At 33.0% G+C, this 22,920-nt stretch overlaps 2 protein-coding genes and 1 long non-coding RNA gene across 8 annotated transcripts; 1 reads left to right on the top strand and 2 right to left on the bottom strand.

Annotated features, from left to right (window-relative positions):
* Window positions 1-829: 829 nt before the first annotated feature.
* On the bottom strand, window positions 830-2,999 carry LOC140866440 (uncharacterized). Of its 5 annotated transcripts, none has more exons than XR_012144889.1 (3): window positions 1,820-2,999; window positions 1,449-1,745; window positions 830-1,100 (listed from the first exon to the last, which is right to left on the bottom strand). It is a non-coding gene; the product is annotated as an uncharacterized lncRNA (long non-coding RNA). The 5 variants fall into 5 exon arrangements; XR_012144890.1 differs by having other exon boundaries at window positions 1,449-1,732; XR_012144888.1 differs by having other exon boundaries at window positions 1,449-1,894; window positions 2,001-2,999.
* Window positions 3,000-7,553: 4,554 nt separating this feature from the next.
* On the top strand, window positions 7,554-13,668 carry LOC140865064 (uncharacterized). Its single transcript, XM_073269568.1, has 9 exons — window positions 7,554-7,740; window positions 8,044-8,152; window positions 8,230-8,757; window positions 9,842-9,939; window positions 10,038-10,114; window positions 11,417-11,486; window positions 11,746-11,836; window positions 11,918-11,980; window positions 12,955-13,668. The coding sequence occupies exons 1-9, from the start codon at window positions 7,610-7,612 to the stop codon at window positions 13,537-13,539; spliced, it is 1,752 nt and encodes a 583-aa protein (XP_073125669.1). The 5' UTR covers window positions 7,554-7,609; the 3' UTR covers window positions 13,540-13,668.
* Window positions 13,669-15,681: 2,013 nt separating this feature from the next.
* Window positions 15,682-22,260, bottom strand: LOC140863566 (pentatricopeptide repeat-containing protein At1g02150-like). 2 transcript variants are annotated; one of them, XM_073267090.1, is made up of 3 exons: window positions 21,857-21,996; window positions 17,254-17,314; window positions 15,682-17,093 (listed from the first exon to the last, which is right to left on the bottom strand). In XM_073267090.1, exons 2-3 carry the CDS (start codon window positions 17,296-17,298, stop codon window positions 15,942-15,944), a joined length of 1,197 nt encoding a protein of 398 aa, XP_073123191.1. In that variant the 5' UTR covers window positions 17,299-17,314; window positions 21,857-21,996; the 3' UTR covers window positions 15,682-15,941. The 2 variants fall into 2 exon arrangements, with proteins under 2 accessions (XP_073123191.1, XP_073123190.1); XM_073267089.1 differs by lacking the exon at window positions 17,254-17,314 and having other exon boundaries at window positions 21,857-22,260.
* Window positions 22,261-22,920: the final 660 nt, after the last annotated feature.

The raw sequence follows: 22,920 nt of genomic DNA, 5'->3' as shown, positions 1-22,920 counted from the left end.
CTAATTAGATAAATAATTAAATTAATTATGTTTTTTTAAAGAACAAATTATGGATTTTTTTCTTTCAGTTTTTCCATAAAATTAATTTTTTGAGCTCACAATATGCACATATTAATTGATTTGTAAAGAAATTCAAATACCAAAACCAAAAAAAAACCTGGTTTTTCGGTTCAGTTCGGTTAACCGCAAAACCAAAACGAACCGAACCGAAAATCCAAAATCCGAAAACGAACCGAATTTTTGGTTTGGTTTTCGGTTCAAACCGAATTTTTGGTTTCGGATCGAATCGGGCGGTTATCCGAACCGTGAACACCCCTAGTTTCCTGTTTGTAGTGATCATAGTTCTCGTTAGTAAAATGTGATATCTTGGTTGTCCATGTATTTTACAATGTAGGCTAACATTCCAGCATTGAACTATATATTATGTGCTTAGTTTACTTTGGTATTATGTGATATATGTGTTGTGGGAAAGTGTATATTCATGCTAGTGATATGATCTTGCATATTGGCATCAAAATTTCCTATCTTGACACTATGAAATGGCAGAATTTTTTCTATGTTTCTTATGGTGCTCATGTGTGTCTCTCGCTCCAGTTTTGTGCTTCCTATAGATAAGTTTTCAACTTGCATACAAATTTATTCATTTGCTTACCAAGACAGACTGGTATCAAAATACAACCAACATATTAGCCAGATCTAACCTCAAAACCATTAGCTCAGACCTAAACTATGATAAGATCAGCACATATTTGAAAAATGTCCAGTGATATGAATATGATCGTTGGAATGTCATAAAAAATACATAACTTTTCCCAACAACTATATTCTTGTATATAACGTCTGAAGATGGCTGCCAAAAAATGTTGTTGCATAATCACATCAAGTTGAATACAACAAACTCCACATCTGCCAAAAAATGATGCTGCAAATCCTGTAATGCTACATTCCAAGAAACTCAGTTACAAGTCACTTATACAATAGATAAGATACAATAAGACTAATTAGCCCTCGTTTGAAGTTGTCTCTTTGAACCATGGGTCATTAGCCCTCGTTTGACGTTGTATCTCTTGGAAAACTCTACAACCAACCGCACTCAAAACCTGTTTATTGAGGACAAACACATATCATGTCGAAAGTGAGAAAACATATTATAGATGTCAAGACAACTTGAGGATCAGTCTTACTCAAAATAGATGTAGTCTTTTCATACTGAAAATTCATAGAAAGTACTTATAACAGATCAAAAAAATTCTTTTGATATTTCCAACAAAAATGTAATCCAAATTTCATTTAGAAAAATAGTAATTGTACCTCTGGAACAAGTTTCTTACAGTGACCACACCTTCTAACATATTCAGTTGTTAAGAAAGTAAAAACAGCAACTTCATTGCCAAAAAACCTCCATAAAAATGACGAGTTCAGTTAAGGAAGTAAAAACAGCAACTTACACCGATAGCATGATTCAAATAAAACCGATAGCATGATTCATTGGGAAAAAACCTCCATAACAGCAACTTCATCATTTACAGTTTGGCCTCTCAAAAAATAAAAATCCACCAAACCAAAAAAAGAAATAATAAAAACTGATTCAGCACATTATATATATAAAGTAAGACTTCGGAAAACATATTAGAGATGTCCGATCATACTAACTTTATATTTCTGCTTAAATAGTAAAGGCGGCGTATACCTCCACTTTATCGATGTTGTTTTGCACCATCCTTTCAGTTACCTTGATTATTTCCCTGAAAAATACGAGCACATTTGAGCAGAAAATAATTTTTAAAGATTTTCAATTACATTTGAAAAAGTTGCTTACTTGTGATGATTGAGGACCCCCAAACGGATATGGAAAAAAATTCATCAGATCACTTGAATAAAATTTTGTGTTTCCCTGCAGTTAAAATACCCAAAAAAAAAAAACACAATAATTGTGTCCACTAACAGCTTTGACAACACAAATAAGTACGCATAATGCACATATATCTCATGATTACTACCATTTTTTGGGAATATTGAGACAGATGTTGAGTGTACCCAAATGGATATTGAAACTGAGATGATGCTATTGTGATAGTGTCAAACTCGAGTGTTGTGACGACATATAATTAATTTATTGTGTATTGGTTGCATCTTGTGAATTTTCCCCCTTTCTTTTTGATCATTTTGAACCTAACGAGTCAAAGAAAATTAGAAACTTAGTGGCAGGTAAACCGTATCAGGAATATATGATTTATTCTTCTTAAAAACCACAAATATTTTTTTTGTCGAATCTCCAATTAACCGAAAGCATGAACTGATGTCATTAGTCACCAAAATAATTCATACTAATGCATTTTTATCCAGTTAATAACATGATTAAGATTATTTAATTAAATTATGTAACAGATTTCTCACTTAAAAAACCCCTTCACCCTTAACCCACGATCAGTTTTCATCACGCTCCTTGCACTCTAGCAAAAGATCATAAACTTAAAATTCAACTACCCATCCATCAAAACAGCGGAAAACACGCACTACACAAAAAACCCGGATGCCAAAAATCCCAAAAATCTAAAAACATCAGTTTTAACAACAGCTTCAACGACAAAATGAATTCCAGCAAACAAAGAGGAGATCTAACACGAACAAAGCAATCACATAACAATATATCAGTGCCCAAATGCATCTCCAAAAAAAAAAAAAAAACAAACGAAACATATTATGAAAATTACCGTGGAGGAGCCGTCAACCGTCGAACTTGGAGTCTGGGGCGAGAAGGAGGAACCGTTGACCGTCGAACTCGGATTTGTTTATGAAAGAAGGTGAAAACGTGGAGATGAAGGTGAAAGAGATCTCAAATGGTGTGCCTGTAGCCAAGCCGAGATAATATGAATCTTAAACTTAAGAGAAGTTTGGCCGAACAGCAGAGGTGGGGAAATAACATATTGAACGTTGAGTGGTTGAAGTTTTCAACTTTCGAAATTCGAAATGTTCAGACAGCCAGAGGTGTGGAATGAAGCGGGAGGAAATTTTCATTTTTTCAAATGTTCAGGCTTAACCATGGTTAGGCTTCCACCTTCTTTCGAAAAAAAAAATGAAAAAACATTGCAACGTGTCAAACGATCAATGGTCCACATCGACCAAGCCGTTATTTACATTCTAAAAAATATGTTAATAACACTACACATTGTCAGGTTTCCTTTGTGAATTTTCACAAGAAGAATCACGAAGATTAGTATGATGGGAAAAAGGTATCACTATGCTCTTGGCTGTGATTTTGTGATTTGATGTCTATTTAAGCATAATTTAGCATTATCAATTGCGAATTTATAATGGACATGATGTTATTTCGAACACAAGTTCAAGGATGACATGAACCTTTATTTTTCAATTTTCTTTTTCAGATTGTCTCCACCATATTCCAAACTTTAGTAGGTATCTTTCCCATCATATTCATAGTGCTATGGAAAATAAATATATTATGCCTATAATATGTTTGATAAAATGTCTAAAGATAATTATGCATTATTTCTTTTTCATTTTACATTATGGCTTTTTCCTGAGAATACCACAGTTGTAGGATTGATGATGATTTTCATAGAATAATGGACTGCAGTTACCTATATTCACAGATCTTCACGCTAAATTTGAAAGAAAATGGCAAAAATGCTTTAAGTTGTATGTGTTTTCCACCGTATTTATATGTTTTTCAATGCGTAGAACTCAAAATTCATTTATAGAACTCTCCTTCTGAAATTTTTTTTCTATGCAATCACAAGTTACTTTGGTTGGATAAAACATTGTGTTGATTACATAAATTGTTTTGAAATGCTAATTGCTTTATTGAATGTGTATGTAATGGGATAAGAGCGTAAATGTTCAATTTGGTGCTTAATAACTCTATGGTGTTTTTTTATTTTGGTTGAGTCAAAGGGCTCATGTTGTATATGCTAATTTATTTTGTCCAGTGATTATAATAGTCTATAATGTATGATTTCATTCTTATGGTATTATAGTTGTGATGTAAAAAAACTTATTTTGGTATATAAATTGAGTATCTTCAAATAGTGAAAACTTAATTCACATTGTATTATACTTAATGATATTTTTATAATACTAATAGTCATCTATCTGTATTAAAAAAAAATTATATGTTCTTTTGATTTATTAATAAACTCATAATACGAGAATATAACGGATTTGTGGTGGTTACTTTTATTGGTTTGTGTTTGTAGAACACTAAAAAATGGAGACCTCTAAGTACTTATTTTTCATGCAGGTCAATTCTTTTTCTTTGTATTTTGTGTTTTCTTTTAATTCTTTTTTTTTATTGTTTTGCTTTCTTTTATATTACATTTACATTGGTTCTTTGCTGCATCTATTTGTAAGTTTGTTCTAACATTCGAACACATACACTCACCCTCCTATAAGCATGTTATGGTTGGTTAAGGAAGGATTGGAGAGAGAAATTTTTAGGAAAGTGAACTAAGAGACATGAAAAATCATCCATTGCTATCACCGTGTTGTTACAAGTGAGTTTTTTTGTTTGTGTTCGTCACCATGGTTTCCCACAAAAAATATTAACGTTATATGAGACATGTATTTAGTTTTGTCCCGTTACAAAGATCTGTTGGATTTTTTGCTAGCTAAATCATGTTTTTCCCCCTAATTTATGTTTCTAATTATAGTGATGTCTTGGTTCTAGATCTATATATTGGTTTTGTTATGTTGGTTGCTGACTTTGCTTGCACATTTAAAGTAAGTTGTGACTTTTTCATGGTGGTCGGTGGAATGGATGTGGATGTGCTATACATCGATGTTGTCCCACGGTGGAATGGATAAAGAGAGATAGAGAGGACAATAGGCCATGGTTGTGACTATATCATTGGTTCAAGAAAACATATTTCAAAACACTGAGTTTGAAGTTTAAGTATGTATGGTTTGTTGTATATTGGAAGACAGTGCACAAGGTTAAATAGTTTTATAAGTTCATTGAACGTGCCGCATTTGGATGAGATTTTTCGATACATTGGACAATTCTCAACCTTTGATATGTGGATTTATCCGTGCTCATGTTGATCCCGTAATGCTCCTAAAACACTTTGGAAGAAACAGAGTTTGGAATTCGACAAGCCTGATGTAACTACGCATATACTGGGCTTATATTTTAAGCCGTTAAATTCATTGTTTTGATCACGATTAGACCATGCATTACTTAGTTATTTAATAATGGATTGTGATTTATGAGTATTGTTAGATGAACTTTGTGTTTTTGCCAACATGAATTTTTTTTGGGTGCATTCTTAAAAAGTGTTCAATTTTTTGATGTTCTTTTTATCTCCCATTGTTTTGTTTGTGTGCAATTATAGGCCTATTCTTTATATGCTAGAGAAATTCAGCATACTATCGACTGCTTATACCATTGAATTGCAAAATTGTATCTATTTTGAAAAATGTTATTTACTTTATATAAAAGTTGTATTATGGTCAAATGGTTATTTGATTGAATTGACTTGGTTCTTGACTAAATCTGTTAATCATCAAAATTCATATTACGTTGTGGTTATTATTTTACACACGCATTGCGTGTGCATCATTGCTAGTAATAATAAATTGCCATTAAAATTTTACATACAAAAAAATTTATTTTATATTTCAATAACTAAACTTTTATTAATTAAAATTTAACATTCTTAATATCGGGAAAATTATTTATTATTAAATATATAGAATAACAAAAAAAATGATCTTAAAATTTAAAATTATATACTTATCCTCATTATAAAAAAAATATTGATATTTTTTCATATTAACATATAAAATATCGAGATTTTAAAATTTTTATTACCAAAATTTTATAAAATTTTAAGAGAAAATACAAATATCTTAAAATTTAATATACAATTTTTTTATTTTATATTTTACGATATATTCTCCTTATTAAAAATAATTTTATAATATGAATATAATAAATATTAAAATTAAATTTTTTCTAATTTGTTTTTAATTTTGAAAATTTTTAATACAGGTATATTAACTATGATTTTGATAAAATAATATTTTATTTCAAAATAAATTTTTTTAGCAGTTAATATATTTTATAATATATATTATAATTAATTTAAAAGGTTAATTTTTTAAATTTATAATAAAAAATCAATATGATATAGAATTAAACAAATTAATAAATACAAAACATAACTTCTTCAAAAAATAATAATAATATTTTTTTGACAGGGAAAATAATAATAATTCAAATAGAAATAAAAGTCACGATTTGTTTTGTTTGTTTTAAATTTTAGTATATTAACAATTTTATTTTTAAAAAAGGTATATTAAGAAATTTAAGGTTAGAAAACTTATTTTTAAAATTGAAACTACCAATGAATTTACCAAAAAAAAAAAAACAATCAATTCAAGGGATCATTGGTAATATTAATTGCATAAAACTTAAAAATGGAGTGTGTGAATAACACTCCCATTAAATAGGTTTTCTCACTTGCAAGGCTCCACTGTTATAGCTGTAAATAATTTAAGTAATATTTGCATAAAACTTAAAAATGGAGTGTCAAATTCTGCAACTTACAGTGTGTTTGAATGCCTAAAAAATAGAATTTGGAATTGGAATTGGAATTGGAATTGGAATTGGACCAATTTTGTAAGAATTTCACTTAGTTAAATGAAATCCCATCAAATACCAATACCGTTTTGAAATTCCGTTTTGCCAAACACTAAAAAGATATTTTCAATTCCAAATCCAACCAAATCCCATGTAAATCCCTGATTTCAAACACAATGTAAGAGTTTCTTTTGTTTTGGCGTTAGACATTTTTCATGACTTACCTTTTACGTGAGTTGCTGATGATAGTAAATGTATATATATAGGTGAACAAGTTAGTTATATGAATAAATCAAGGGTTGGTTAGTTAATACCAGTTGTTGCCACTTCTGTTGGATGCAAACTCAATTATGGGTTTGTTAAATTTATTATACTTGGGGCCATTATAGTTCATTAAATTAAATTCAGATTTATAATTAAAAAATTTTTGTACTAGGTGACTACACTTAGTGGAACTCTCTCACAGTTTAATTATTCATCATCTTTGTTTTGTTTTTTTTGGGAGATATGATGATATGTCGTCCATATTCATACAAGTTAAGTGATAAAATGTATAACATAAAATTAAATGCTAAATCTACAGCACATTTCAAGTTTAATATTTGTAGATTGACATTTAACACAGAAGAAGTAAGAAAAATGCTATATAATATTCTCTTGCTGAACATGATGGATGTATTATTGGATATATTATTATATTATTCATTGCATATTAAAATTTATCAAACAAATATTATTAAGTTGTGTTTGGCTTGATGAATTTGAATGTGAGGGGATTTCAATTTAAAGCATTATTGATGGACCTGTCCATCCTGCCATCCAAATGGGTCAGCCCAACTTTTTTTTTTTTAAAAAAAAACAAAACAAATTGGGCTTCCCAACTTTTAACCCATCAAAAAAAGAAACAGGTCTCATTCTCAACTCTTTTAACCAAAAAATTCTACATCTCCTTTCAAACCTGTTGGCTAATTTTGGACAGCAACTCGCCGCGCGATATCCCCCAGAGAGATGGAACTCCATTTCTCCGCCGATTCTCCACCTCTTGCCGCCATCGCCGCCGCGAAAATTGCCGGTGTGTCTCACACATCAAATTCTACTCTTGGTCCCGGCTCTACACCAACTCTTGCCCTATCGAACGGGTTATTTCTTCTCTTTCTTATTGCAATTTTTTTAATTCATCTTTGATAATTGCTCGTCCGTAGGATCAGACAATATAGAAGTATATCTATTATTGTTATGATGAATGATTCTTGTTTGATACTCGCTTTTTCATTCAATTTAAGGATTGTGTTGGGACTTGATGATATAGAATTGTGTGTGATAGTGAATTTCCTCGTTTGTTTGTTTATGTTTTAGTGGTTTTGACTTTTGATTGAGTAGTTTTTTTGGGAATTGTGATCTAGGATTTACTGGATTTTGTTCTTGATTCTTCTCGATAACAGGAACAGACATGGATTATCATCCCCGACTGCCACCATGCTTCCCACCTTCAATGGCAACCCCAACAATCAACTCAACAACAACGGAACCAATGCTTCTACGCTCCAACAGGTCTTTCTCTCTGTTTTATCAATTTGTGTCGCTATCTTTGTGTTTTTTTCAATTTTTTGGTTAATTTTTTGCATCAGGTTATGGGAAACCCTGCAAGTTTTTGCCCCAATCCTATGCAAATTCGGCCTCAATTTCAAATTGGGGCGCTCAGTCCACAAATTGTCATGCCAAATTTCACCAACCCAAACGCCTACTTTGCTCCTCCTACCCGGCTTTTCCCCTTCCCACAAGCCCAAGTACAGAATTTCAGTTGTAGCAGTTTGAACCCGATGTTTGCTTATAATGCGGTCAACTCGCCTCAGCTCTTGCACAATGGCCAATTCAATGTGCCCAATTTAGTTCAAAATGTGAACCAACTTTTGCAAATGCAAATCGCGGGTTTCGGTCCTCATAACTTCGCTAATGTTAATGTACCACCAAGTGTGGTGAATGGGAATGGAAACGTGCAACACTCGTTGAATGGGAACATCTCGAAACCAGTGCAACACTCGTTGAATGGGAACATCTCGAAACCAATGCATGGTGATGATAATGTTGCGAAGGATTTTGGTGCCTCTCAACAACATAATCCACATGTGTTTTCTCAGCTTGATGCAAAATTACAGGTTACTTCTTGAGGTTGAGTTTTGGTTGTACTTGTTTGTCATTATTATTCCATGATTTATGCATTTATTTCTTTCCTGTGCTAACTAAGATTCCAGAGGCAGTGATTGTCCTTTTTTCCTCTATATTTTCCATTGTGTTGTTGGTGGTTGAGTTATGTTTTCGTGTGCATAATGTACAGGGTTGAGGATAATTAAATTTCAAACTTGGTAAAAGTAATTGTCACGTGCTTCAAGTAACTTGATACATGAATAATACTACCTAACTGTAGAATTATGGAAGCAATAAAAATTATGTTATTTATCCTTTTTACATGGAAAACCATTATATATTTATATTTTTTCAGTCATTTTTTACATCATCGTTTGCATGCAAACTGGCTACTGTTTCCTAGAGAATGTCGGCATGGAAATCAAATGGGGCTTATGGAATACTCATCTTCTGAGTTTTGGTTGTACTTGTATGTCATCATTCCATAATTTATGCATTTGTGGCAACCTAAATACAAGATTTTGCTCTCCAACCTATTGTGATTTGCACTGTGAAATCATGGCACTATTTGTGATCTGATGCATATTCTTTTCTAATGTGACTGATCTTAATGGAGAATACCGGACAAGCCATAAGTTAGGCGAGTTATTTGAAATTTTTAACCACATTTCTTGTGTTATTCTCAAGTCTTTAAAGAAAATTGTTTTTCTTTGTCCTTGTTTCTTCGGTTTCCTCTGGCCATTTTTTTGCCAGATTTTTAACAGAGTCACCTTTTGTTGATTGCTGATGCATATACTATAATGTTCCTTGAATACGTTGTATTTCTCAACTCTTATATCAACTGTGAGAAATGATGTGCTTAGCAAAGACAAATTTTATATGACCTTAAATGTTTCTGCTGAATGCATGAGACTAGATATTTCACTACAGACTACACTTTCTTTTTATATTTTCAAAACAAAAATCACCGAATTGTTTAATTGCCTCACAATTAACTTTGTTATTTCTGGAATTTTTAGCCATGCATTTTCTTTTTCTCTGAACAACTGAATTATTCGAGGGTAAAGTGATTTGAAGCTTCATTAATTGTTGCAGAGTAATGCAGTTGAATTCCATGGGACCAACAATAACTGGAAAAGATCTAACAAGAAGAAACTTGTCGGTAATTTTAAAGGTGGTGCATCACAGAGAGGGTATGTCTCACATTAACTATTTCCTGAGCTGATCTCTCTGTATTATTGAAAGTTAGTACAAGTTGATTTGCTACTTCACTGATGTCAAAGTCTTACAGATTTGTGAAGCAGCAGTTTCATCACAAGCAATATCCGAAAGGAAATTTCAAATTTCATAATGCAAATCAAGAAAAAGGTAGGATAGTTGTGTGCTATGGACTGTTTTTGTCACTTCAGGGGCATTTTCAATTCAAAAAGTGACACGATCAATGCTTTTTGTCCTTTATTTACTTATTTATTTGAATTTCGGGGCAATTCAAAACATGTCTTTCCCCCTTAAACTCACGAACTTCTCATCAATTTCATAGGAATGCTTTATTACTTTCTGTATCTCATGCACATTTGATATTGGATGTCTATCTAATAGGTATTGCTTATCATGTAGAGCACAAGCAGTGGATTGAATAAATCATTATCATTATCATGTGTATATTGTGAAGCATAAAGCTTTTAACACTAAATTCTCATCACTGCAGTGACAGTTAAAGTCAATGATCAGGAGGTTTCTAATACATAACTATTACATTGATAATATTTTAATCCTAGGAAAGAATTTTATACGCGTTGATACATGTCTGTTGACTCAATTGCAAGAAGATACCAAATCCAAGGAGCTAGAAATGTCTAATATTAAAATTGTAGTATAACTGGGATAATACCATGTTGAATGACCATGGGTTGCATATTAAATTTGAAATCTTCTTACTACCTAACTTAGAATGTCTGCTGCCTCAAGCTCCTGCTTGTGACTGTTGGAGAATTGGGAATATTTGTTGTTAGCCATGCTACTGGGATCCAAGATTTTGCTAACATAGGTTAACAGGTGAGTATGAATTTGAAATGAAATGTAGGTTAGCTAGCTACTAATTTATTGGAATAAAAAAAACAGAGCATCAAAGAAATGGTTAGAGGTGGCATTCATTGAAGATAATATCATAAATGAGCATCTGAGATGGTTTGAGTGCCTCAAACACCAATTCTTGAGGCACCTCAATGTATGGATATAGAAGTAGTAGACTTGAAGAGGAGAAATGACAAATGACAATATTAACATGACATGCTGATATTAAGTATGATTTATGTGATTGGGGAAATACTAAAACTTTAACAAATGAGCATGAACGAGAAAAATTATCCATGCAACCACCATAATTAGCTTTGGATTAATATTTGTACAGTAATCCATAATTGGTTCATAAAATGAGGTTCTATGCTAAAATTTATTTCGACCGCTAATTTTCTAGCATGCTGTTTTTTGCAGACTCAACAATATCAACACATTTTTTATTTACTTCCATATATAAACTTTATGCATTATGCAGATGTAATTTCTTAGAAGTTGGTGTTTCTTCTGGACTTCGACCATACCATTTTGAATGTTTCATGTTTTGCAAGTCTATTTAAATTTGTTTTGGGCTTTTCTTATCTGTGTATATAGGGCCAAAAAATGAAGCAAAAACTATTATGCTTTCTGATATGGGCAAACAAATTCAAGTGGGAAAAGGGAGGTAATTTTTATTTATTCATTTTTGTTGCAATGTTGTGTCATTGAGCAATTAAGTAGTTAATTCCTGCTTGTTTTTTTGTCAACTGTAAGATAGGAGTCAGTAGAATGGGAGAGCATTTAAAAACAAACTAGGGATGGTTTCATGTATTGCTGTGGATCAAGGCCCCCTTTTGGCAGCTAGTTCCTCCCCCCACCCCCACCCCGGCTGCCTTTTACGTGTCATTGTCTTAGATTTCTTTTGCCCTTGTCTTTTATATCAGACCTCTCATGTTGAACTACACAGAACAAGAAATTCAAAAGTGGCGTGAACAACGTAAAAAAAATTACCCATCAAAAGCTAACACGGAGAAGGTTTGCATATGTGATCTTTCTTTGATGCTCCATATTTATTCAAAGAAGGAAACATGTTATTTTAGATGATGTTATCTGCAGAAGTTGAAAAACAATTGTATGCGGCTTGAGGTCTCAGATGCAGTTGCCAAGATACGGCGTCAGGTATCAAACTTGCCTTCATTGAACAAAAACATGATGTTGGGGCACACAGCCCATAGTGACTATCAGGTGTTACATTTGCTTCATCTTGTATGCTTACATGATACTAAAAGCTAGTGGTGTTGCTGGTTTGTGTTGAATAGATATTGGAAGTGGAGAAGTCTAGTGAAGGTAGTGAGTTTTTGTTAGGCTGGTGTACAGGTCAAACATTATTTGAGTTACACCGTCACCAAAAAGTATAGGCATTGGCACAGGTACAAGTGTGTAAATAGAAGAGTCAAAGTTACGTCATTGTCACAAAGCCGCAAGTTGTAGCAAGTGTTGGTAGTGGGCCGGTTGTGGAGCAACATCATACTTACTGTCTTGTCTTGCTACCTATATGGCTATATGAAGAGGATTATAAATTGATGTCTGGATTGTAGTTACACCGTTACAACAAATGGTAGCTTTTGTTACAATGGCATACATTTGGTTCAACAGCATTGGTTGATTGGGGGATCAATCTTACTGGTACCACAAATTTTAACTACTTGGGCATTGTTTGATGTTACGGATTGACACGATAATTAATATATACCCATCCTTTGTTTGGTGTGATTTTTGGATGACATTTTTAAATTCAGGCCCCATGAGAAAGCCTTGGCTGAGTTGTGATGTGAAATGTACATCTACAGTAAATGTGAGAAGTGGTTCAAATGACTTTTCTGCCATACACGGAACAATAAATATTTTATCCTCAAAGATTAATTAACTACATCTTTCACTTTTCTTATCATTATGATATACATCACTTACCCTGCCACGCAAACCAAACGTTACCTTATCATTCAAATCCATGTTTATTCTATTCTATAATTTTGGAGTGTCCATAGTTGTAAAAAGCGTGCAACTTGGCTGCGTCTTCTCTTATTGTTTTCTTCAGTTTGATCTTTTGATTCTTTTCCTTCCATGATAACAAGTGTTAAAATTTCTCGCAGGAACTGAAGGAGATATTGGATAAGCAAGCTGAATTAGGTTGTGAAGTTGCAGAAATACCATCATGTTATTTATCAGATTCTGAACGACAGACTGATGGCAGGGTTAAAGGCCAAAACATTTTAGGGAAGAGGGAGAGATTTCAAAAGAAGTTCGATAAACGAGGTAAATTCCAACAAAAGGACCAGGTCTCTGCAAGACATAGACCTGAGGATGGCTCTGCAGATTTGCATGATCGAAATGATTGCATCGCCACGAAGCAAAGATTGGCAAGTGGCAGCACCCATTCGGATCGTAAAAAAGATCCATCACTGTTGCAGAAACTGCTATATTCGGACATTAAAAGAGAGAGAACATATTTATTGCAAACTTTTCGGTTCGTGGTAATGAATTCATTCTTCGAGGATTGGCCTAGTAAACCTGTGAGATTTCCTGTGGTTATTATCAAAGACTCCGGTGATGAAAGCGGAAGATTCGAAAAGAAATGTCAGGTCGCGGAAGACGATGTTTCTACTTCAGCTGGCAGTGATCTGGTGATAAGAAGTGAAGGTCAAAGTCTTCAAGAAGAGGGAGAAATAACTGACTGAAGATCATGTTCTGCTGTTTGTACACAAATTTTGTTAAATCTATTTATATGTATGACTTTATGATACATTACTTGGTGATTTTGTTGCGTATGTGGCTATATAAGTTTAAGAAAACTAGTTCCTGTGTCATGTCTTATATACGACGAATAATTACATTTACTTGCATTGAACAAGATATTGTACTGGCATGGCCCAAATTGAGTCCAACGGCTTGACCCATTTCGTCTTTACATAGATTTCATTGAATATACTAATCGAAGTTATAGAGTAATTTTCAGAAGCTCAACCATTTTTTGTTCATTTCGTTTTCGTTTTTTTTTAATTTTTCGTATCATTAAAACATGGTATCGGATTTTAATTGTCGGGAACGAGTTAGGCAACATTGGTTGGGCAACTAAAAATTTCTAAGAAGTTATATACGTTCAAACTATTATAATAGATAAAGGTCACGGGTGTCGTAAATGACGGTGGCAGCAGGGCGATCATTGTTTCGATTATATTGCATGTAAAAAGCACTAATTAATTGTATATAATCAAGGCAATGTAATTATAAATAATCATAATTATTTATATGGTATTAGCGTCACTGATATGTGATGTGTGCATACATTTTATGTTATTGTTACTACGGACATGATGAATTGTAAATTCAAAAGTTTAGATTAAGATAAAAGATATTTAGTAATTAAATTTATTTTGAAAGCAACTAAGATATGATACTTAAAGATAAATTACAATAAATTAGTTAATCTATATTCTTTAACATCATTAATGTTGTATGGACATGGATATAATTGCAATTTTCATTTAATCTTCACCAAAGTAATCAAAATTCGTTAGTATGAGCCATGAGGTACATCTTTTTAATTATATGTCATTCGCACGCAATAAGTGGATACCTATAAACTTTTGCGTTAATTCATTTTTGTGTTACTTTCGGTGTTGATGATTAAATAATCAAAAGTTTAGATGTGTGCGCACATATAAATTTTTCGTATAAATTTTTCTAGGACAGTCTCAAGGGTCAATTTTTTAAGATAAATCTATTATTTGATTCGATCCATGAAAAATATTAACTTTTATTGAGATATGAGTCGGATCGAACCATCTCACAAATTTATATTGATGACACCATCTCATAGGAAAGCTAAATCGAAATTTTTTTCGTGTTAATTTCAAGATAATATGATGAATTACATATTCAAAAATTTGGACAAATATAAAATAATATTTTTTTTACAAGAGTATTTTTTATTTTATAACTTAAAAAGTACAGAAGGATATTGTAATTATAGAAATATATAACGAATAATTTAATATGATGGATAGGATAGTTGAGCACGATCCGAGGGGGGCGGGGGAGCAAGTAGCAGGAAATTCGTGGTAAGGGATAGGAGATGCTGAATATGTCTGTGTTGGTATCAGTTGCACATCATGGTTAAGAAGTTTCTAATGTAGCTGAGTGAAAGAAATGGATATCTCTCGCACAAAAGAAGTTGCAGAGATCTGTATAGTTTGTATTGAAATTGTTAATAATTATAATGACAAAGATCATTTAAATTAATGTTGTAGATGTTAGGCAAGAGGTAATGCATAGACAATGCAGGTTCGGATACTCTGCATAAACTCGGTGATGGATTGAGTGTCTTTAACTCGATTATTGAGTTGGCCTGTAAGGCCAAGAATGCCCGATTCAAGTGAAATTGGTTCCCTTGTTAATTCAAATGTGACAGGAGAAAATGCCAGAACCCAAAAATCTCAAGTCTTGTTTTCATTCACAGAACTGAACTAACAAGGGACGGTTACTCGGTTAGCGAATACAGGGTTCACTGGATAAGTTGTGCAGCAGGTTTCTTGACTGTTTTAGGCTTCAGAAGTGGCACACTTTGATTATTGTTCTTTCTTGCCATATTACATGTGCATTTAGAAAAGTTGCATTGTAGCGAACATCATGCTTGATAAACAATTTGAATAATGATATCGTTGAATGAACAAAGATCCAATATTATATGTAAGATCACAAAATCAATCTGTATGCATGTTACAGAAGTAAAAAACACAGATAAATGTAAATAATGGATCCATCATCTGTATAGTTCTTAACCCCCGAGTGTATAATAAGGAAACCCAAAGCTCATAGAGTTGTAATACAAAACTCCACTCCACATCCCTAAATCCCCTCATCAACATGGGCATATCCATGGAGCAAGTGATCAAAAATTGTCACCAAAAAATAAATAACAATATATATGCATGTTTCGTCTTCGTGAAATCAAGCTAAAAGCTATGAAGAAACCCAGAGCTCATTTTCCTGGTATTCAATGTATCTAAGAAGTTCAATATTCACTGCGAAACGCAACCAAAATGCAGGCAATTAAGTAACTTGAGCCAAGTTTGTGTTTTTAAACGTCCCACCCACCAATAGATAGGGGAATATTTGACATGTAACTTTCATCATCAAGACAACCTGCTTGCTTCAAGATCTCCAATAAGGTATCCTTAGTTGCTGTATCAGCCTCTTGCTCGGAAATGTTGATAATCGAGGATATGTTTGTGGGTTTTGGCTTCCAGCTCTTCGAGCCTAAAGCTGAAGTTGAATTCTTTAAGCAAGATAACGCCTCGGGAGCCCTCCCATTGTTGATGTGGTCTTCTGCAAGAATCTCAAAAGTCATTGAATTTGGTTTTCCCACATGAATCATTTGGTCGAAAAAGGTTTTGGCCTTTCCAGAAAGCCCATTCCTAACATACGAACCCAACAGAAGATTCCCAACTCTAGGGTCATAGACTGACTTGACTGAAAACCATTCATCATATATTTTCTCAGCACCTTCAATGTCGTCCAATCTGACCAGAGCGGAGATCATGGTATGGTACCCCAAATTCAGAATCTTGAGAAAGTTAGCCTTGTAAATGTTCCATATGCGGTACACGTCCTCATTGCTACCGGCGTTAGCATACAAACTAATGAGATAATGATATGGCATACGTTCCCGGCCTGTAATCCTAGTTTCAATCATCCTCAAACAATTTTTAGCTTTCGCAAATTGTTCTAACTTAATATACACTGTTGCCATTGTGCTGAAGGTGGTCCAACTCGGACTTGTGGTGGTATCCAGTCGCATCTTTTCAAAAACTTGTTCCATTTTAATGGCAGATCCTTGAGACCCACGAGACGATAACCATATATTGTAGGAATAAGAATCTAACCCTATATGATTATCCTTCATTTCGAGAACCAGTGACTCGACCTTTTCATGATCTCCAAGGTTCATATAAAGGGTCATCATGACATTGAATGGAAGTGTGTAACTAGCATAACCTCTATTTCTCATTTTGTTCATTAGAGATTCGGCTTTTTCCCTCATTCTAGCTTGTGCATACACGTTCAAAAGAGCACCATATACTCTTTTGTCTTTCAAGGCATCTGGCAAGTTCAGGAAATATTGTTCAGCGCTTGAAGCACCATGCACTTTAGCGATTAAATCCAGCTGCATAGCAGTTTCACTGCTGCCTATTCTATACTTCTCTGCTCTGTCATTCATCCACTCAAGCACCTGCAAAGCAAACTAAATTTAACTCACGATAATAAGGGAACCAACAATGTGGAGGGAATTTCACACAGAGCGGCAAAGCTACGTACTCGGAAATGACTAAAGGGGAGATATCTATATTTCCATGTTTATATAGAACACAAAAATATAAGAATCTATGCACCTCTCCCTCTGGCCCCACCACGGGATTCCAGAACAGCCAAACCATCCCAGTCTGAATCCAGCTGAAGGTACCAAGAACATATATTGAAATGAACGATTTGAAATTTCACCCACACTTCAACAGAACCAAGAAAAGAACAAAAGGGGTGAATATCTACATCTATACCTACCTAAAAATGAAGCAGCAGAAAAATTAGTAGAAGAGTGGCAAGCAATGGAAATCATGGGTACTTACTGAAGACGTGATATTGATTCTATGCAGGTACGTGTGAAAACTCTCTTGCAATTCAAATGTGTTCAAGTGTTTTTTCTTATACTGTCATGTGATGTAATTTATCATTCTCATACTGAGAAGTGAACTATTGATTGTAAATATGATGCTTTTTTATATCCGCAATTTATCCGTAGCAAATGATATGAAGGAGATTAATGGATCAGACAACTTAAATGATATCCACTGCAGCATATATAGGTAAAACAATGAAAAGAATTGCACGGTTTATTCAGTAATAAGGAATTAGGCGACCAATGTTAGAGGTAAGAGTAGATACTAAATTGATATACACCACTAGCAGCAGAGACATGAAACAATGTAGAGGATATACAGCTGAGTCAATTCAAAATAGAAAATACAGCCTAACAAATTTTTCTCAACTGAGTTACAATTATTTTCAACAAAAATTTCTAGCAAGAGCACCAAAATTTAGTTTTGAATTGCCTATACCCTAATTGCTTTCCAAATCCAAAATACTTCCAAGTCTAAAGTATAGATCTATTATTTTATAAGCTCAAGAATCCAGGGCACTATAGTCTTGACATCAATTTTTTTTAAGTAAACAAATTACTTTATATATTTCAAATAACTAGAAAAATGTACGTGCGTTGCACGTAACAACAATTTTATTTGATTGAGACCGAAGTTATCAAATTTCGAATGTTTAGCTTTATTAAAATCAAGTGTTATACTTTTTACGGGCAAGTTCAAACTTCAGTTACCATGATTCAATATCTAATTAGCTACTGAAGTGGTCATATGACCTATTTAACTTTCTTTTTTGTTATATTTGTCGGTTTCTGATCGACGGTTTTTTGTAGTGATATTATATGTTTATGCATTGAGTTTGATTATTTTTTAGCTAACAATTATAAAACAATAACATATGTTATATATTTATTGAAAAACGTAAAATATATATATATTTGTTACAAACTGTAGGATCAAGAGATTTGTGTTTTACTAAAAGCTATAGTTAATGGTAATTGTGTAACGCAAATCTTTTAGATCGTATCGCAGTTCAAAAAAATACATGTTTCAATTGTTTAACCCAAAGAGACAATTATTGCACCCAAACAATCACCTTATCAAGAATTGTGCTTTCAATCAATATGAATCGAAACTACGAGCTTGACTTTGATATTAGTTATATGACCGAACACGTCTCGCTTTACCAAAATTTATAGTTGATGGTAACAATATGACTCAAAATTTTAAACAATACAAAATCTCAAGCGTCATGTTTCGATTAATGCTCTTAGAGACTATTATTGCACCCCAACATAAACAATTTATGTTAAATGCTAATTTTATTTATATTCATTTTTATGAAAAAACAGTAATTTCTTTCTGAGAAATGATTTTTTGATTCATTAACTTGTCCAAATTTGAGTTTTAGTCCATTCAGTTGTCAAATTTGGTTATGGTGCACTAACATTTAATTTTCAATTAATAACTTTTTTTTAATTTAAGACATTAATTAAATATTAACAATTAATATATCTTGAATAAATAAATGAACAAAAATTAATTACTCTCGACTAATCTAGAAAATGAAATGAAAAACCTAAAAAAACATTGAAAATGACAAAAATATTTAATTAATAGTATGTAAGATAAAGACGAAAAAATTAGAGAATTCACAATTAGAACTCATATATTTATAAGAGTAATAGATAATAGAATAGATAAATCGTAATATTTTTTTAATCTGGCAAATACAAAGGTGATTTTAGTTCGATGACCTAAATAAATTAGAAAACAGAAAAGGGGTCTATAGGTTGCGTTTGGATCATGGATTTTAAATCCATAGATTTCGATTATAGTTTTATTGTTTACAATAAAATAACAGATCAAATGTTAAATCCACATCTTTTTCATTTGCACATTAGTAATACAAAGTATAATGGATTTCAAATAACACCGTTATTGTGTTAACTTGAAATCCATCCTAATTAACATGAAATACAGTATTATATAAACATGTAAGAGGTGAATTTGAAATTTATGGTTCTAATTCTCTAAACAACCAAAATAAATTTGAAATCCATCGATCCAATCGCAACCTTAAAGGAGTAAAAAATCCCATAAAAAAAACATTAATTGGGAATTTGGGGGATATGATTTAGTCAAAATGCAGAATATATCAAGCTGCTTGTGGAGGTAAATCAACATTTTAACTAATATGGAATGTTCTCTTTGCAGAATAACCAATATATTGAAGTATCACTAAGTTCTAAAAATATCAAAGAAGAAGAACATAAATTTGTGTTTAAACTAGGCAAAAATGTTAAAATGTTTAATTGACTTTTTATCTATTATCAACTAATCATAAGGAAGATTTTTCCAAAAAAAAAATCTAATCATAAGGAAGACCATTCCAAATGTCCAAGAAGCCAAAGCTGTCAAGGATGAAAAGAGCATCCAACAACCACCAAGACCATGATGCAACAAAATTAAACGTTCAATAGAATCATCAAAAAAAAATTGTAGTCTTGTAGATCATTGATGACCAACAAAGCACAACCGTCAAGATTGAAAACGATGAAAATATAATCGAATTCACCTGGACAAACACAACAAATAACAGCTAAGAAGGATGTAAAAACTGTATTGAGTGGTGAAGATAAAGACAAAAAGGATTTGGCACAATCGATTCAGCCATGTTTCTGTTACTAACATTCATATTCAAAATCTTCTACACAAAAGTCATGTTCAATTCTTGTGCTATGCAACAAACTGCTCTCACGACTAGTAGCCTTATAAACACTATAGAACTTTCTAAAGGGCACCTCATGCAAATACCATACGATAAGGTTTTAGCCTAGTCTTGTTCGATTCCAAAAAATTGGAAACTTTGACGCAAATGGAATTTTTTTTTATTATGATGCAGTTACTAAATTTTAATCTGAGATGTATGGAATGAAAATTTTTTTGCTGATTCAACACGTCGCCAATAAAAAAAACGCATGCTACATAATTTGTGTGCTAAAGCAAGTTTTCCTTCCTCAAAATGTTAACTTCCACTGATTTAGTAACTCAATTGTTTTCCCTCTTGCATTTTCAAAATTAAGAAATAAATATCTATATTCTTGAATATATGAGTGCCACTTCCATATGGAACTATATTCATCGGTTCATTCCCTTTCTATTTTGAAGATTTGTTTTATGATTAACTGCACAAGTTGAAACCTAAGAGCCACAAAACCAATTCTCTGTTGAAAGTGGAATATCCATATAAACTACAGATCCTCTTAAAAGCTGTTCAGGCTACAAAACTATGGACATATCAGGAAAGCAATTTTATCATCTATAGAGTGATGCTCAAGCCCTTTGTATCTGCAACTCATTCAGTTACCAGATCAAATATATTTGGTACCAGAGTCCAGACGCACAGCACGGCAAAAGATACAAAAATGTACAGCTGTAAGACAACTTTCATTGGTTTTTCAAAGAGTCACAAAATAGCCAGCACTCAACTAAATAATGCCTAACCTAAGGTTCTGCTATCTCTAACACCAAGCCCTCATGATTAAGATTTATACATTCAAAACTTCTAACAGAAAGCCAAAATACCATAACAACCAAGTGTCAAATTATCATTAAACATCAGCATCCACTTCAACGCCAATATGACACTCACAGTAACTTCACAAATTGCAAGGAAAAGAAAGGGTCATCTTTAATATGTTAGAAACTCAAACATTGAAAACAAGGAAAGAACAAAACTTTCAGAAAGAACCAAGTTCCAGGGATAATTTAACTTGCTATGATCCCACATTAACTCCTACCATTGGTTTCTCTAATTGAGAACCACTTCTAAGAAGGGGTTGTTTGGATAAATATTGATCATGTAGCCTATGTTTATATAGCAAACTAGATTAAGATGATCCAAAGTTGACAGATTTTTGCGTCAGCTTCTCAAGATGGGGCATTATTATGATCGTTCGTCCGCTCCGCAAGATATTGTGTTGGCTTGAGAAATAATTATGGAATTGCTAATAAATTCTCCCACCTTGAACACTCATTTTTTAGGCTTAGACTCTAGCTTATGCTTATGGCCTACAAGAATTGTAGAATAACCAAGTACTCGCACCGGAGAACCACGGAAATATGCTAATGACCTGGTCAAATGGCATCACCTCTCCAAATTTGGGAGATGGCCCGGGTTCTATGCCCACTAACCCCCACCCCTTTATCAAAAAAAAAAAAAAAAAACCACGGAATTATAAAACAACCAAATACTGCAAAATTAAAACTCTCAAAGTTCAATAACATCGTCTTAAACCATGGGATTTTCTATTTCCTTCCAATTCACACAGTATCTTACCTCGAGGGCAGATTTGTATCGCCTGAACTTCCTGAGCTCCTTCACAACTCTATGAAGCTCCCATTTTTGGAGACTTCTACCCCTATCTGCTGCTTGATTCAACACCGAAGCAGAGCCCAACCTCTGATCCTCCAACATTGATATTTTCTTGTACACATCATTCCACTTCAACCCAGAACTCCTCTCACTTCCAACTCTTCCATAACTTTGAACCCGTGACACGGAAGAACGTGCGAAAAAGACAAGATTTTTATCCCTTGCAATGGTTTTCTGAAGAAGCCCGGATGAAAATGAGATCGAATAAGAGGTCTTTGAGGATAAGGAAACATGATCTTTACCTGGGTGGTGAAAATACACGGTGGGTTTTGGATTGGTGGGTTGAAGCAGCATTGCGTTGCTGGGAATTGTAGGGAAGATTTAGAACCATGACCTTCACCTTATACCACTTTTAAAAAATAATCTTTATTTGTTATATTACCAAAATATCCTTACTAAATAAATTATTAAAACATCTTTATTCACAAATCCAACCATTAAAAATTTAAAACCAAATTTCACTTCTGTAAACCCCTTGTCTTGGCTCACTCGTAAACCCTTCTTCCTTATAGTCTCCAGAAACCATTTTCTCTCGTGTGACCATTTTCTTCCTCCCACAATCATATTTTTCGAGAGCTCATCTTCTTCACCACACACGATTGCTACTTACGATGTCGAACGAAAGAGTTCTTGTAAGTTTATTTACCTATTTTGCAAAAATGTTGTGAAATTTGTTTGCAATAGTTTCTGGGTTTTGATGTTTTGTATGATTTGAAAATATAGGTGATTTTTCATAGATCAATTTGAAATATCTATGATATGCCTTAACTTAGCAACGACTAATTTGGCATAATTGAGATGCAAATAAGTTTGAATATTGTGAATTTAGGGCTTCCAGGGGATGGAAGGGGCCGTTTAAATTTGAAATTTTGAACTCTTTTGTTTTCGAAATTATTAATAATGAACAGATCGAAAATTGAAGAAATGTTTGAAGAAAGTTTATTTGGTCAAGTCCGACAATTATCAGC

This window comes from Henckelia pumila, chromosome 4 (assembly GCF_033568475.1).
Source record: "Henckelia pumila isolate YLH828 chromosome 4, ASM3356847v2, whole genome shotgun sequence".
Lineage (NCBI taxonomy): Eukaryota > Viridiplantae > Streptophyta > Magnoliopsida > Lamiales > Gesneriaceae > Henckelia > Henckelia pumila.
Note: the sequence above shows the minus strand (reverse complement) of the source record. Positions and strands in the feature narration are given on the sequence as shown.